Source organism: Vicugna pacos, chromosome 7 (genome assembly GCF_048564905.1).
Source record: "Vicugna pacos chromosome 7, VicPac4, whole genome shotgun sequence".
Lineage (NCBI taxonomy): Eukaryota > Metazoa > Chordata > Mammalia > Artiodactyla > Camelidae > Vicugna > Vicugna pacos.
In genome coordinates this window covers 26,188,592-26,206,424 of record NC_132993.1, presented here as the reverse complement: position 1 = coordinate 26,206,424, position 17,833 = coordinate 26,188,592, and the positions used below count along the sequence as shown (strand labels likewise).

Here is a 17,833-nt window from a genome sequence, read left to right as displayed (position 1 = left end):
TGCTGACTGGACTTGTTCTATGCATAATCAGTCACTGGCAGAGCTAGTTCTCAAAGCCACATCTCATTCTAGCACCGAAACTCATAACGCACCACCCTCAAAATGGGAATGTCTGAGGTCTCATGATCACAGGTATAGCAACCACTAGCCCTGCTAGAAGCAGGAAGCCAGCGTAGCGAGCTCTTAAGACCATCCTGCTGACTGCAGAGCGGAGAGCAGACTGCAGAGGGTTCAAGACTCGAGACAAGAAGGCCACAAGGACAAGGATGCTGCCGAAGTGATCCTGCTGAAAAAGAGCAGTAGCCTGAACAAAGATATGACTGTGCATCTGAAAGAAGCAGACAGGCTCAGAACCACCAAGGAAGCAACACCGGCGGGACGTGGGAATGGACTAGATGGAGGGGTGATGGAAAGGGAGGAATCAAGTTTACCTCTCAGACATTTGCTTTTGGAAGCATTCATTTATCCATTCACACGAGACAGACGACAAAAAGACCGTCTCCGCACTCAAGGGGTTTGTCATCTAGGGAGGAGACGAGGTGTGGGATGGGTGATGAGTTCTCTGCTGGACCTGTTCATTTTAAGATACTTGGAGAAGGTCTGGGTGGACAAGCCTAGAAGCCAGCTGTAAGTGAGATCTGGGATGAGGATGCAGACTGGAAAACTGGCAAGCGAAGAGGCCGTGCAAAGGGAGGATTTAAAGTGAAGAGAGGGCTGGGGAGAGAAACCTGAGACCCCAGTCATCAGTACTGCTCAGAGGAGGGCGTGGCTGAGGAAAAGGAGGCAGGAGGAAAGCCAGGGACGAGCTGTCTGAAACGGTCAAAATGGGTTGTTTGTAAAACTTAAGATACATTAATACATAACAAATGCTACTCAAAAACCTTCATTAGGATATCATCTGGGGTGAACTTTCTTAGTCATCAGGCCTTTAATTTTAAGTAAATAACATCACCTCCATTTAATTTGTCTAAGAGTAAGGGGAAAAGATGCTTAAAGAAAACAAGAAACATCTTGTGGAAAACTTTTCAGGTTAAAACTAATTTTATCCAATATTCCTCAAAAGCAAAAGCCCTCCATTTGGCCTGCAATTCTGAGAATGTTAACACCTGGAGGCCAAACAGATACATTTTCATAAATAAAACAGGATGTTTTCCACATGTGGAGCACGGGCACAATATACAAGCACAAAACCCTCTCCTTTTCTGTCACGTCCATCCTGAAAATACCTTGGTAGCTTTAGTTTTTAATGCCTTTCAAAAAATACAGCTTTTCACTTCAAGGAACAATAATAAACATTTCTGATTTGATTTCATCAATGAATGTCTTTCAACAAGTCTGGCTAAAGAAATCGGTAAACTACCTTGTACTTTAGTTTTTAATAATATCTCAAGTAATTTATGCACATACTACTTCAATGGTTTAAATCTGAAAGGTAAAAAAAAATTAACTGAAGGAAACATCAAGTACTTACTGCAGCAATATATGCAAAAAATAATTTGACTGTTTTCAGTACATTTGCCAGTTGTTAAGTATTGATGTTGAAAACTAACAAAATGTTAAACCACTATCAGTCATAGCTAAGACTGGTACCCACCCTGATACACTGGTGTGACACTGCATATGGTCTTATATGAGAAACTGAGAAAAGGTTATGCAGGATCTCTCCAAATTATTATCATTTTTTTTTCACTAATGCATGTGAATCTACAATTATCTTGAAATAAAATGTTTTGTTAAAAAATTGTTTAAAAAATCCCAATCTAGTTTGGTAATTTCAATTATTAACTGCAGGCAAAATTTTTCATTCTTCCTTTCTAGAAATGTTTGTCTTATTTTTCTAGAACAGTACTATGTAATCAACTCAAATTCAAATTTATAGAAATTATCAAGTAAAGATGAAGAAATGGAAAAATTCATCACCAAAAGAACCATAGTTAATCTCATGGGTCTCCTTAAGACACTGATTATAGAGTTAATCAGTTGAGTTAAACTTGTTACCCTTTGGTAAATTAAATTAGATGCTAAACAAACGGCAAAGACAACCATGTCTCCATCTTGGCTCAATTATTCCGAAATAACAATTAAAAGCAATCACACAAATTAAATTTTCACCAATTCAATAAACTGGAATCCAATGAGGTCTTGCGGATAGAGTATGACTTCAGTTATGACAACAAAGTAAACCATCTGCTCTAAGGATGCCTACATTAAACAGCTAAAACACACACAATAAAAACCGGCAGGGTCCTAACATCAGGAAAAATCAGAATGAAATTTAAGAGACAACAATCCTAGTTAAGGTAGTTCAGAGTTTGTTCATTGCTGAAGACCAATGGCTTGTCAACTAACACAGCTTTAAATGAAAGCTTTGAAAATACTCTTCCTCCCCATGTAAAAATCCTAGTCCTCAATTACCTACATTCATTTTTCCATTCAGTCAGCATTCACTGTCTACAGGACTCGGCTGGGAGAGCAATCAGCAGGAGTCGAGGCTGAGGTATCAAAGGACAGGACAGGGTTTGTGTCTGCAGTCCGTGTGCATCCGAGCAGAGCGAGTACGCCCACAGGGAGGTGGGGTGGGGGGCGGAGAACAGGTGGAAAGGCAGAGACAGGAGGGGGCTTTGAGTGCCATCCCAAGCAGAGAGTTTAGATTTTACTCTCCAGCGATTAGAAATGCTGAAGGTTCAAGAGTTTTCAGAGAATCTCTCTTGAGAGTGGTGAGACAGGCAGGTGTCAAAGGTGACATACAGACACAGGCACATCCCTGTGATGTCCGAATAAACAATCCAGCCTAGAGATGATGATCCAAACCAGGGGAACCCCGTGGCCTGGATTCCGGCCACTTCTCTTGGAAAACAGCGGGCCTTCCTCCAAAGTCGTTTTCCTGTTTGCACCGACAGTCCTGTTGCCTCCCTTCCCTCAAGAAGCCTCCGGTTCTTGTCTGTTCACTCACCTCCCACTGATCTGTAATTCACTGACTCTTTGCCCAAGGCCTACGGACAAGTGAAAGTCTCGCCATTACTTCAAAAAAGAAAAAAAAAATGTTCCACTTGCTTCTGTCTCAAGCTACCATCCCATAACCTTCTTCCCTTACCATCAACCTTTCTTAGAAGAGTTACAACACGATGTTTCCACAGCAACACTGAACAAGTCCTCAATGCTTTCCTGGTTTTTCTGCGCCATCATTCCACTGAAACCAGGTGTGCTCTCCAAGGACCCGAGGCTGGCCCCTCTGCAGTAACGGAAGTATGCAGCCCAGAAGAAGTCAAGAGAAGCCTCACAGCACTTCGCAGTAACTGCGCTAGGCTCTCTCTTGGATTCTTCATTCTAAGTTGGGTGCCAAAAAACAGCTCAGGAGGAGAATAACCAGTATGTTAAGAGGAATGGTTCAAAGGGAGGATTTTATAACTGGGTAAGATGAAAACGTATAAAAAGATGCCCTGAGGGAGTATGTATGACCGCTCCTGAACTACTTGAGAGATCATTAATGTGGAAGAAGCCCCAGCAGGTAGAAGCAGGATCAGTGGACTGAAATTACTTGGGAGTATAAAAGGCAGAATTCAGTGCGACACAAGTACTTGTAAGCAGTCACTGTAAGAAAAGTCACCTGAAAATGCACAGAAATGAAAATTCAGAAATTGACAGCTACACGCCCGAACCGTCTCCAGCCTTGATGCTCAGTATATGGAGCAGATAGGACACTCAGCTTCCCACCTGGGCGCCTGTCAGGAATGCAGACTCCCAGGCCCCGTCAGGGACACCAACTCAGAATCTGAATTTACCAAGATTCCCTGGAGGTTCCTTTCACCTTAGAGACTGAGAAGCACTGGTGAAGGGAGTCTTAAAACTAGATGCGAGAGGGAGTGTATTAGGTCTTGGGGAGCCCTTCCAAATATTAATTTATGGAAAGCAAAACTCACTGTTCCAGAGATCTCCAAGGTGTTTCATCTGATTCCTATCTCCTGCATCAAAATACTATTTCTAGATTACTCACCTTTCAATGAGTAATTTTTTTTAGTACTTTCATCAATGCTCAGCCAAAGCCTATTCAAATATTTCAAACGTTGACTTATTTTATTAACTTAAAAACTTAATTTTGTTTAAAACTGAGTTAAGGCAGCTTACAATGGTATATTTACAACATAGCATTAAATAAAGTGGTGAAAAAAAAAAGAGTTGCAGAAGGAAAATAAGGGTAGGAAAGCAAGATGGATTTCTATGACTGGTACTTAAAATGCACTGTCATAACTCCTGACCACTTGCTAATTGAGAGTCAGATTTGATTCCAAGTGTTCAAGCAGCCAACTCAAATAGGGTGTGACATCCTCTGCAATGTGCATTTAGAATGCCATGATTAGTGTCCCTACGCATGCACAAAATAGGCACCATTAAATATACTCAATGTTGAATATAAGATTCATGCTTTAAAATGAATTAACTGTAAGGTTTTCTATTGTTTATTTTAGAATATTCTAATGAGTCATACTTAACAATATAATTAAATTTTCTTTTCTAGATAGACTAAACAGCGTGACTCAATGTTGATAACTATTAAAAATTCAAAGACCATCTCATCAAAAATAAAATTTAAGAAAGGGAAAAAAAATGAAACTTACCAAATAGATTTCCTAAACTTGCATCCATTTTTATTTCAAATACTTGCGATATAACATAGAATGTCAGTAAAAATACTGCCACAGCTACCACCAACTTTGCAGCACCTAAAGGGCAGAAAGAGTTCAGTATGAGCTTATGAGCCCACAGAACTTTAACTATACACTTCCATGAAAAATGTAAGTTTATTTAAAAAACTCTTCAGACTAATAAATAAATTTCTACTTCTTTTTTAGGGGATCTTAATTTTACTTGTGTTACAACAAAAACTGTATCAACAATCCATCAAGATAAAGGATTTTCCTGATCAATGAATTATCAGATGGGCTAGCAACCTAGACACAGGAGTGCGTGAGTCACCTGCCTATAGTTCTCACAACTGAAAAAAAAAGTGACCTGCTATCAACTGCTGGCTGACTACACAGGAGTATAAGCTAATGGACCACCACCACCAAGTGTATGGGATAATGCGTTCCCAATCCTTTTCAAATATGAAGGGCAATACGACACAGAGATGATACACAAACACTCGACCTTCCGCAGACAGTAAGGCAACAGACCAGGATGTCCACTCAGCAAGGAATTCTCAAGCGCAATGTAACAAGTTTACTGTCCTCACCAATCAATGTATCTCTTGGAGAACAGAGATGCTCCTGTTGTGGTGAACCACAAAGAATCTCCCCTTATACTTAATACCTAAGTTTAAGACAGGCCTTCTCCACTCCTGGAGGACTTAACTGGCATCCATCATGTACGTATGCCTTGTAACTGGTTGCATGGTAAGCTCTGTGAAGACAGACTCTTAGCATTCCATACTTTATATCTTTTAACCGTTTCTGAGGGCCTTAGAAACAGCACTGCTAGTAACAAATTATAACATCTATCACCACATGTCTTTTTTCTCTACAGCTAAGGAAATCAAAGAAAGAAAAAAAATACAAGATCGGAAAGGAAATGAAAAACGGCAGGAAAGAAACATCATCTTCCTACTCTTAGAATTTCAGAGCCATCTCACTTTTCACTCAGGAACACTGTTAATATTCGTCTGGATGACCGCCATTCCCGACACAGCCCAGGCTTTGCACAGTATTCCACTAACACCAAATTACCACTGTCTCTGAAGAAACTGCCAAAACTCAACTTACTCGGTAAGAAAGAGTAAAAAAATGCACTGTGTTCGTCCTAATTCATAAACCTAAAGAGACCAGGACTGCATCCTACAGGGAGGGAAGTGAATGAACTGATGGTGCTCAGAGAGGCGGAGGATGCTGACAGCTACTCATTTCTACTCAGAAACAGTCTCTGAATGTAGAAATGGGATGGCAATGAGGAGGCCCGAACAATGAACTAAACAGTCCCCACCCCCACCTCCTGTGTCTTACCTTCTCACCCTCCAGAAACTGCTTCCTGTTTTCAAGAATGATTGCAGGTCATCTGCATTTTTAGTGCATGAGAGTAAAATTCCATTAGGCTTTGAACTCTTCCCCTACAGGATCTAGCAGGGTGCCTTGTACATAGTAATACTCTCAACAAGTATTTGCTAAACAGATGAATGGTTAACAGGTGGCATATTCCTTCTTGATCATTTAAGATCAAGGGTTGGAAGATTATTTATCACATGATAGTCTTAAAAATCTCATTTTCTAGCAATCATGGGCATGTGCAGATAGTGATCATCTTTCCCTGTCCCTTAAAGCAGACGTATGAAACCTTTGTTGTTCAAGACTGAAATTTTAAAATGATTAAAATGCCAAGTTTATAATACATGACAGTTGTAGACTAGATTCAATAGCAAGCTAAACCTCAGGCTACACTAAACTATCTATATACACCATGTATACAAATATATACATAAACATAAAAACACACACACACCGTTTACTCAGCGCCTACTAAGGAGCTAACTGCTTCATAAGCATAATCTCATTTGTCCAGCCTTTCAAGATACTATTTTCATTTTACAAATAAGGAGAACACAGTCAAAAATTTGGATCACTTGGCTAAGGTCACAAAACTAGGTAGTGGCAGAACTTAGTCTTATACCAAGACCTATTCAATGTTAGGAAACCATCAAAAAAACAAAAACAAAAACAAAATGAGGAGGAAATAAAAGCTCAGAGAGAGAGAGAAGTTAGAGGTGAAGAAAGTAACTGGTAACAGGACAAGCAGAGGGTCCCTGAGAGGGGCAGGCAGAGCCTCCATAAGGTGGGGTTCTGGAAGTTCTGTTTCAGGGGCTCCCCTGAACCATCACCATCCACTTCCGGACTGGAGGGGCCTGACCACGGCACACCACAGTTCCCACTCCGTCCATGAGATCCCCTCCTCCTTCCGGCCATGGACTGCACTAATCTGAGTGTGTCCCCATTTTTCACAAACCAATAAGCACAAACACTAGATACCGATGTCTCACCATGAGAATAATGGCTATAAGGATATCCAGAGCAAGCAGGATCTTTTTTTTTTAATTAGAAGAGATTCATTAGTCCAAAAGCAGTAAACTAATAGCCAGTCTTCCCAGTTCCTTCACTAAATGCAGTTCCCTTGAGACCTATACTAGGAAAGTGCCAAATACAAAAGAAGCACTCACTCAGTGAATAATTATCCATCAATTAATCTTGAAATTAATTGTCAGAATCAGAGAAATGGACTAGATGACAAAGTTAATGTCAACTAGAATAAATGTAGAATTGTAGTAGAAAGAAGAACTTGGCTTTGATTATTTCAAATCACCATGCTTAATTAATTTACCTTTCAGAACCATACTTTTAGAGATGTTCCCCTAGGAATATTTTGTTTGCTGGTGAGAACATGGTAATTAAAAGAAAAGACTATCCTGATTTTGAGGAATGACAAGTTATCTCCTATGATGGACACACAACACTTAGTAGAAATTTCTACATGAAAGTGTACATTTCTCCTCAGGCCATGGCTGTGCTGCAGGAGGGGTGGGCGGAGGGCCCACGTTTATTTTCACTATAGACAGAAAGAGGTCTCAGCCTCTCTGGTTAATTGATGGATCTGCCTTTTGATCAAGATCTGCCTTTTGCCTTAGGAACAGATGTCCTTGCATGTAACCTCACTTGTACAAACTGAACTTGAACTAGCAAATACAAGAGTCATTTAAGCAAAACTCATTTTACTGAATCCTTTACATACACTAGTTTTAATTTGAGTGCACACATAGGAAAGATTTAGGCTTTTAAACTTCAAAACTTATTTTTCTCAACAAGCTAGAACTTAGCATAAACAAAAACCAGTCTCTCTAAATTGTCCAAATTGTTCTTTATATGGACATATCTATCGTTAGGCAAACAAGCTTAATGTATAAATTACGTATAAGGACATAAACATTAAAAACCGTAACTCAAAATATTTAGCATAAATAATTTCAACAAAAGTGTCCCAAAAAACCTATGCAAAACTCACTAAGTGTCCAATTTGTGTCCAACTACATTAAAAAGCAAAAAGACTAAATAATAATTTACTCTGTCATATTCAGCTCACGCTCAATACAGAAAATGATTATTCATTCTCTCATTCAGTCATTACTAAACAAACAGGTTTCACAAAAAGCAAAATTATTTCTACTGACTTAAGTATCTTACCTGCTACCCTCATGTTTGGTTTTTCAGTCTGTGGCACTTTTCATTAAATAAGCTCCTAAAATGAAAAGAAAGGCAAACATTATTAGGTCTAGAATGAGCACTCCTCCCTAGATTGAGTCTGGTTTGGAGAGTACATATTACATTAACTAACTGTCATGACGTTTCTAAGTGTTCCACCAATATTAACATTTAAGGAAGCTGCCGTTAGCATCGGGCCCATCTCCTCGCCCCACCACAAAAGCTCCTGAGAGGAGGGTGTGTCTGAGCCTGCCCTGTCCCTGCGCTCCCTCAGTGAGGGAGCTGCTGAGGGGAAACCTGCCCTCAAAGCATGTGGACAGAAGATAATGCCTGACAGTTCTCGGTGATTATGCATCGTAAGAGACTTGTGGTATTTAGTTTCAAACCTTCAGTTTTCGGAGGGGGTCTAAAGAGGTTAAGCTGCTTATCTAGTCAGGGAACAAATGACTTGTAGGAACGGGGCGAGGACCTCAGTCGGCCGCCTCCAGGGCTCACTCCAGGGTCTGGATGCCACAGTGGCTTCAGCACGGTTAGGATTCAGGGGTCACTGTGATAAACGCTCACAGGAAAGGCACCTCATCTTAATACCAGGGTCTTCATCCTCTTCATGTTTTCCACTGAAGTTTGTGAAAGAACATATCCAGAGGCACAGAATTGCAATTTTAAATATTCCAGCAATGATCATTATTGACAGTGTATGTTATCCATCAAATCAAGAAACCATATTTTGATATTATTCTAACAAGAAATAGATGCTGGAAAAAAAATCTGTGTACATGTTTGCGTGTTTCGTCCCTAAGAAATAACTCAAGATAGGTGAAATTTTAAAAAGAAAATGGAAAAGCAACCATATGAGTTAGGTAGGAAATTCATGCTCAGGTTCAGCCAGACAGCTTCCATGGTCTATTCAATCTATTGTACAAGAAAGGAATGCAAAAGAAATTTTTGATTAATGAATCACATCAATCAAAAAATATATTTCTTTTAGACTGCATTTTAATACTGACATTTCAATGCTGATGTCTAATCTAGTATGCTAGATTCATTGAATGCTTCAAATAAAAACAAAGCCACACCTCTGAAGGACACTGAGAGAAATGAGAAGTCCAGTTTTCTTATTCACCAACAAGGAATTAGCAGGGGTTGGGGTGGTGAGCCTCTGAAGAATCAAACTCCCTTCTTTCTGCCCAATCCACCCTGAAGAAAATACCAACATTTAAACTAACACTGAACTGAGCATTATTGATTTCCTTTCCTTTGTTAGTTATCTGAACACTTTCCCATATGAAAAGCCAATGCCACGTATCTATTTAAACTAACAACTTAGCCACAGGCTAGGTAGGAAAACACTAAAAGGAAACAAGAGTTACTGAAGCCACCACATAAAAGCAGAAAAAACAAACAAATCAACAAAACAAAACAAAACAAAACAAAACAAAACAAAACAAAACAAAACAAATCCCTCAGCTTTTCTAATGAAACCCCAGCTGGTTATAAATACTTTTTTGACTTTCTGCAAGACTGAACACTATGTTCACAACACACACACACACACACACACACACACACGCCTTTCCTCCCGGCTAATCTCCCAGGATAATTTCTTTGGAAGTGTGAGGAGCAGTTGGGCAGACACCTGCTGCTCTAGTTCACTGTTTCCACAACCTGCCAAGGAGGCCACGCCTGTGCAGTTACAGACACTGCCTCACCGTGCGGCCCTTTCTGGACCACTTAGTAAGCCTGCTTCTAAACCCACCACTCGTGAGACCCCCATACAAGCACCTACAATGGTTGAGCTGAATTCGGGTTTTCCATTCAGTTTCTCAGAGAATAACATTTTAGTGAAATCTCAGCCACATCACACTTTTAATTAGTATGCTTAAGAAGCAAATGAATGATGCGAGAGTGTAAATCAGCTTAAGGAAAGAGTACTGAATACATTTTGAGAGCAAATCAAGGAGCATCTGAACAAGTTCATACTGTATAGCACAGGGAACTGCATTCAATACCTTGTAACTTATGGTTTAAAAGAATATGAAAATGAATCATATGCATGTTCCTACATTACTGAACACCAGAAACTGACACATTGTAAACTGACTATACTTCAATAAAAATATATTTAAAGGTGGGGGGGGGCATCTACTTACTATGTGCTATTTCCAAATCATTCCCAAACTTGTCTTCTTAGGAGGAGACTAAACACAAAGAAAAAAATCTTTAGATAGAATCATCCTGGGGGGGGGGGGTGGGCGGGGGATAAACCTTAACAGCATCTGGTATGAACCTTAATGAACCTCTGACAATCAAGCTGTGATAGAACAGGTCCAGAAAAAACGAACACAACAATGAAAGCAGGAAAAGGGGCCTCGACTGGAGATTCAGAGCTCTTTAACTCAGAGGCAAAAGGTGAAAAGAATTTATGTTTGTTCATTAAAAAGTAGACGCATAGAAACTAGAGCCATTTACCAAAACAAAAATTCAGGTGGTGGGAGGAGAGTGTTTCCATGAAAGATTTTAAAAAATAAAATAAACTGACAGTGTATCTATGAAATACATCTGCCCCCGCAAAATGTAGTATAGGTCAAAACAAGTCCCAGTGTTTTAAAGATAAATGACTGAAGCAAATCAGATTGCTCATGTGTCAAGCTCACAGTCACCTGAGAGTCTAGTGCAAGGAGGGCCACCCTGACACCCCTGTGAGACAGCGTTCTGGGTGAATGCCAAGCCAGTGACCCGGCCTGAAGAAGAGTGCCTAAGTTAGGCTCTCAGATGGACATACCAGATTTCTGTGACTTTCTTATAATTTAAACATTTCCTTTAGCCCAACTGTCTACTTTGGTCTAATTCAATGAAGTTTTATTAAAATCAGGTCTGAACAAACAGGCACGTCCTAGTATCAGTCACCTGCAGGACAACAGATAAAAACACTGGCCAAGTGATACTTTCATTCTTTCCTTCAGAAGTGGACTCGAGCGATTTCAGGTGAATTACAAGAACACCATTCTGTATCAACAAAATAAGCTATAAAAACATTTTTTTTTCAACCAGGAGGGAAAGGTTTTGTCAGTCAACAAAAGCTAAGTAATAATGCAAACTGCAGAGCAAGTCACACATTCTAATTTTATGTAATCTTCCCAACAGCCCTATGACATTATGGATGAGGTCAAGGGATTTGTCCAAGGTCATATGAAGGGTAAGAAGATGATACTATAAACAAATCCACTTCCCTTTCACCCCAGTAGCTCACTGACATGCTCCCAGAAGTCTGTTGACAAAATTCCATGCCAATCAATTTGGCTTTTGCAAATTGCTCTGGAAATCGCTAATCTCTCCTGCCAACTAGCCACTCTAAGGCTCTGATGGTTTGTCAGAATGACTAAGCATATGAACTAGAACACTCGTCTGAGACAGAAACGATACAGCAAAGTGAAGTGTACAGACACACTCACTGATATATTTAATATTAACAAACAACAATTGCTGAATTAAACATTACAAATTATACTCCACAAATATAAAGAAACTATCACCAATTCAATCCAGCTTTAACTCAGTGCTGGCAAAACGGTGGTGCAGGGGAACAAAATATGCCACCCCAAAATGTCTCTTTGGCATGTTGATTATTTCGAGTTGGAAACAATCAAGGCCCGGAAGACTCTCTGACCTCCCCTCTTCGCTGCCTACAGAACTTAGACAAAAGGCCTATGACAGGAAGGGGGCTATCACTGTAGACAACTATGTATAAAGTAGGTGTGCAGACAGGGAGGAACCTAGCAGTTAGAATTCCCCTACTGTCCCATTCCCCAGCAAACATTTACCAAACATCTGCTTTTCCAACTCCATGTGAATTGCCTTCCTCCCCTCTGAAGTCCCAAACCACCACCCCAACATCCGCCCTCTTTTGTCTTTAGCTCAAGACAGCGTTTAAGGTGAAAGTTTTGGTCATTTTGGCAAGCTTCTCAGTTTTCCTGGGTCTCCCCCGTGTATACATGTTATTGAACTTTTGTTTGATTTTCTGTTCATCTGTTTCACGTTAATTTAATTTTAGACCAGTCAGAAGAACCCAGAAGGGCAGAGGAAAATTTCCTCCTCCTGGACAGCAATTTTAAATGAACCAACTTAGTGAAGTACAGACGATTCTAATATTCACGTGAACTGGGGTTTTTCAAAAGGACTAAGGAAAAAAGATCAAAGCGCAAGCAAATGGATCTAAAGTATATTTAGGCCCAGTGATGGTTAATTTATACATGTCAACTCTGCTGGGCCAGAGTGCCCAGAGACTTGGTTACACATTCTGGGTGCGTCTGTGAGTCTTTCTGGATGAGATTCACATTTGAGTAGAGCAGTTTGCCCTCCCCAAGTGAGTATGTCTTGTCCACTGTGTTGGGAGGCCTGAGCAAAGCAAAAAGGCTGAGTCAGGCAGCAGTGGCTCTTCCTGCCCAGTGTCGTTAAGCTGGGACATCGGTCTTCACCTGCCTTCAGACCTGGACTGAAATGTACACCATGGACTTCTCCAGGTTCTCAGGCCTGCAGACTTGGACTGGAACTGGACCACTGGCTTTCCTGGGGCTCCTGACTGCAGACCCTGGGACTTATCCTCCATGGTCACAGCAGCCAATGCTTTGTGACATTTATCTCACTGAGACACGTATCTCCAATGGGTTCAGTTTCTCTGGAGAACCCAGACTAATACACGGCCCCCTCAGGATCAGAATGCAAGAGACCAAATTTTCAGTCCCAGAGCATTAAAAGAAAGAGGAAAATAACACAATACTGTAATCAAAAGGATGCTGCAGCTAAAACATCACAAGCTAAAAAATCACAAGCATACATTATTCTAATATTTACAAACAAAAGTATGGTATTTAAAGAAAATGATTTGCAAAAAAATAACTGCATTTATGTAAAAATAGAGCAAGTGCTGCCAGCTTTCCTTCAAGGGCCTGATGGTAGATGCTTTTGGCTCTGTGACCCACACAGTTTATCTCAACCACTCTGCTCTGCAGCTGTAACTGGAAAGCAGCCACAAACAATGTGAGAACAAATGGGCCCAGCTGTGTTATAATGAAGCTTTGCTTATGGACACTGAAATTTGAATTTCATAAAAATTTCATGCTACAAAAAAATCTTCTTTTGATTTTTTTTTCTTTCCAACCACTTAAATATATAAAAGCCAATCTTGGCTCATGAACCATATGGACCCACAAGTCATAGTAAGCCAACCCGAGGTGAAGGAATAAAAAATGAAATTTACATTTAAGACACTTCTAAAATAGACGAATAAAAATCTTTCCTGAATGTGCTCTACTATTCCGGCATCTCTTGCTGGGCTATTTGCAGGATATACAGTTCCTACAAGGCTTCTACTGGTCCTCTCAGAAGTCCCAGCACAGAAGTAGGACAGTTCAAACAGCCCCAAACCCTGTGTTCATACGTACTCATCATACGTTTTCATAATCAACTGCTCTCCAAGGAAGAAGCATATATTCCGGGAGAAGCAACATAATGGATCCTCTTCAACAGGAAGGAAGAGTCCTTCCCTTCCTAGAGATGAAGCTGTCCGCCTGCAGCAAAGACGGGAACACATCTAGACTCTGGAATGTTTTCCAAAGTGATCCCAGGAGACATTAAAAAATGGAGGAAAATCTTATTACTTCCCATTTCATTAACTGTAATACGATGGTGAGGAGATCATGACATAACTATCTTCTTTTTGTAAACGTTTAAAAGTGATTATTTTTGTGATGGGCTTAAAGGCCATGGGAGGATGGGTAACTGTGCATCTGATATTTGAACAACTTATAAAATTCCAAATATTTAGTTTTAAAAAATCTTTGCTGTAATAGAAAGCTGTCATAGTAGGTGCAGACTGCTATCAAGTACCCGTTTCACCCAGATGCCACTATGCATACATCTTCACCAGGAGCAACATGCTTCTGAAATAACAAAATGAAGAGAGTGAGAAAGCTGCAATCATTTAAAAGGATCTTAACATTCGGACACTCAGTATGATACGGGAGCTGCTATCACTGTGCTATAAATATTGTGAATTTAATAGAACGTGTTATTCACACTAAAAGCTAAACAGAAAAAAATTTTAATTACTACCTTGAAAATATTTTAGTTCTAGTAGGAAATTCTGATATAAAATCCTAGAGAATGGTTTTTAAAAATCTACCATTTTAACACACACATGTGGCAGACACCTTTTAAGCATATGACTCGATAAGGATTAAAGAGAAATGTTTTAGATGTCTACCCAACAATTAGAAAAGTATTCCAGGTTTTAAATGACCAAACTAATCTTGTATTTTGACTAGAAGGTGGGAAAAAAAAAAAAGGAGCAGAAAACAAAGTATTTGGGAAGGGAGGGAGGGAGATCTGTATAATTCTATAATGCCAAGAATATATTCACTTTCTCCAAAGATCACTGAGGAAAATATAAGTATATCCACTCTTCTGCAAAGTGGCCTTCAAAAAGGTGAGACTGCAAGCAATAAACCAAAAATTTTAAATGATGGCTCAAAAGAATCAAGAAATAGGTTAAGTCTTTTATAAAAAAAAAAATTTAATGCTCTGTTAAAAATCTTGAGAGGGATACGGATGACCTAATCCTGGGTTTGCAAGCTGTCTGAACTAGAACCACATGGCTTTACTTACTTTCTTACTAGCAGCATCTTGAAATTACATTAAAAAGAGGACTAATAGCTAACTGGGCCTCAGACACAGAAACAGAATTACAAGCGTACTATGCAAAAGCACAAATGCACCGGAAGGCGCCCCCCACTCCTGCCAGGTGTCCTGGGTGCACTGAGCTCTCCTCCACAGTCAACCCATCATAAGTTGCTATCCTTTATTTTTATTTGGTTCTCCTGGCTGTGCGTGGAGAAACACTTGAGAAAACTTCTATCTGATCTGCAGCAGGTGTGTAAAATTCTTAGAAGAATGAGATGTGACACACTGTAACTGTCATACTCACTTGTCCCTCCAGTTAAGAACCGGTTAGCAAGGAGCCCTGCTAAGCATGCAAGCATCCTGCCTGTTCCGACTTGGCCCCAGTGACCAGGGAGGGAGAAGTCCCCGGGCCTGACAGACCACAGGCACACCATCCTGTCAGAGCAAAAGTATTTCAACACTGTCCACACCACACTGAGGATTCCGTACAACTCCTTCCACCAGTGTGAGTTAGCTAGAGGGGCCTCTGGTTCCTACCTCTTCACAAATTTGAGATGTTAGATTTCTGAAATACTTCCACTGATCAACAAGCATTTAACATGTTTCCTGTAAATACTTCAGGTGATTAGAAATGAAAGGGACAGGTATTCTGCTCCCCGCCCACCCCTCAAATCCAACAGAGTTAAGCAGCTTTTTCCCGACAAAGATATTTTATTTGCTAAAATGACACCACTGAAGGAAGCACCATAAGCGGGTGGAGACGCTCTTCGCAGAACTCTCACTGGTGAGGTGAGAACTCTAACCTGCAGATATTCTCTCACTCAAGACCCCGTGTGCCACCATGGTGTTTCTTTTTAAGCGGGCAGCCAGAGTTCAGGTTCACTCTGACCCAGACTTGGTGTGGACACCGATGATCACCGCAATATCCTAAAACCACTCAACAGGGGACAGTAGATGGCTGGTGTGCATGCGTGTAACCTGCGAGTTGGCATTAATAAGGGCTGTGAACTTTCTAACAGAAAAAAGAGGGGAAAAAAAGACAGAAATCAAATGATCAAGCCACACCAATCTCAATGTGACATTAAGTCAATATTTTAATGGACTGTGATTACAAAATGGAAATCACCAAAGTACAAAGAAGCTGAAAAATAAGACTCCTGAATTGGACTACCAACACATAAAAGACTGGAAATGGGTGGGATGAAAATACTATGATGCCAAACGGGAGTGCGTTACACCCTGTGATACAGCTACTTTGCATTTTAAAACAGAGTCATCAGTATAATCTTCACTACAGACATGTATCAAGTGTGGACATCTTATGTTAAACTCTATCATCAACAAACTTTACAAAGTTAAAGGTCTAAAGAAATGTTGCATTGTAAGCCTTTCATCTCATAGCTTCATAATAACTCTTTACCATAACAAGAGAGCTTGTGCTTTCTCAAGTACCCAACACTATTTTATTGAGTCTAAGGTGCACACTACTTCCCTTATTTTAACATCTTAAATCAGGATGTGCCTTACAACCACATTTTCCCCCTCTTAGTAGTGTACAAAGTCATGGTGTACCTTGCAGATATCTTGGATTCAATGAAACATCGTACCTGGTTCTTAGAAGCCCTGACTATAAAATGACCCACACCGTGGGCACAATTACTGGTGGGTTTTTTACAATGCAAATTCCTGAGCCCAGAATTCCTCCCAGAAAGGATAAAAACCCCTGCATGGTTAACAAGCTCACCAGGCGACCCTTATTCTGACTCAGAACTTCAGCTCAACTGTACACCGATCCAAACACGCAGAGAAGTTTGGGTAAGGGGCAGGGAGTGAGTCAGATCTAGGCCAAAAAAGCCCAAAGGTAAACCTCGCAAGACAAGAATCTTCATTCTTTCCTTCACAGTGAATGGAAATTAGCCTGACTCTGGGCCAGGTCTCCTGTGGGGGTGCAGAGGGAGAGGTGGGCAGTGAATAAATCTGGAAATAATGTGTTGAACAACAGAGCGAGAGAGCTGTCTGCAGTGGTTACAACAGAGTGTAAAACTTAAAATCGTTCAAATGTTTTCTTGCAGTCTGCCCCTCTATCAAAGCAGAATTTTGCTTTAAAAGTCAGAATCCAGTTGAAGAAATGAAATGGGGATCAGATTTCTGTAACAGAGTACAAACACACCAAAAACACAAAACAAGACAAAATGACATTTCATTCTGCCTGCTCCCTCAGAGCACCACAACTGTTGATTAAACAGCTGTAATGTAACTACCTTACTTCTACACTACACCATCCAGGGGGACAAAGATGGATGGGTGGATAGATGGAAAGAAAGGGAGGAAGAAACAGATACTACTTAGAACAATGGCAAAAATAAAACTAAATACATTTTAACTATAAGAAGTAGAACACAAGTAGGATAAAGAAGTGTCCAGATCATCAATTGCTACAAAGAGACTAGAGAGGCCCAAATTTACATACAGTATAACTATCTTCATCTCATGTAAGTAGAGCATTTTACATTATATCAGATGAGCAGTTACAGATTTCTATTCTGAATGAATGTTTTAGAATTTCCCTACATATCCACTCCAGTTCTACTGTCTTTAAGTAATCTGCAGAATTTAACTGCACCAGGGCAGATGTCATTTGTCAGCCGAACTTTTCACGTGAAGAAATGGAGGAGCAGAGTGGCTCTATGTGCCCAAGGACCCTGGAGAGCACACCATTTCTCGCACAAAAAGAATGCAAGTTAGCAGCCATTTGCAAAGAACAGGAAAAAGCTTCTAGTGTAAAATTTTCTGAACCAATTAAAAAATTCATTTTTGTTGACCACATGTCCTTCCATATGCATTTAATGATCACTTAACTGCATATGCTAAATGGTATCATAGTACACCAGATAACCAAGACACTACCCAGACAAGCT

General features: G+C 40.2%; 1 protein-coding gene across 1 annotated transcript in view; it reads right to left on the bottom strand.

Moving 5' to 3' along the window:
• FAM3C (FAM3 metabolism regulating signaling molecule C) overlaps nt 1-17,833 on the bottom strand; it is a 44,868-nt gene that overhangs the window by 24,037 nt on the left and 2,998 nt on the right. The window contains exons 2-3 of the mRNA XM_006202231.4: nt 8,220-8,274; nt 4,617-4,721 (exon numbers count right to left, since the gene is read on the bottom strand). Coding sequence (XP_006202293.1) covers nt 4,617-4,721; nt 8,220-8,232 — 118 coding nt within the window. The 5' untranslated portion in view covers nt 8,233-8,274. The remainder of the gene's footprint in view (nt 1-4,616; nt 4,722-8,219; nt 8,275-17,833) is intronic.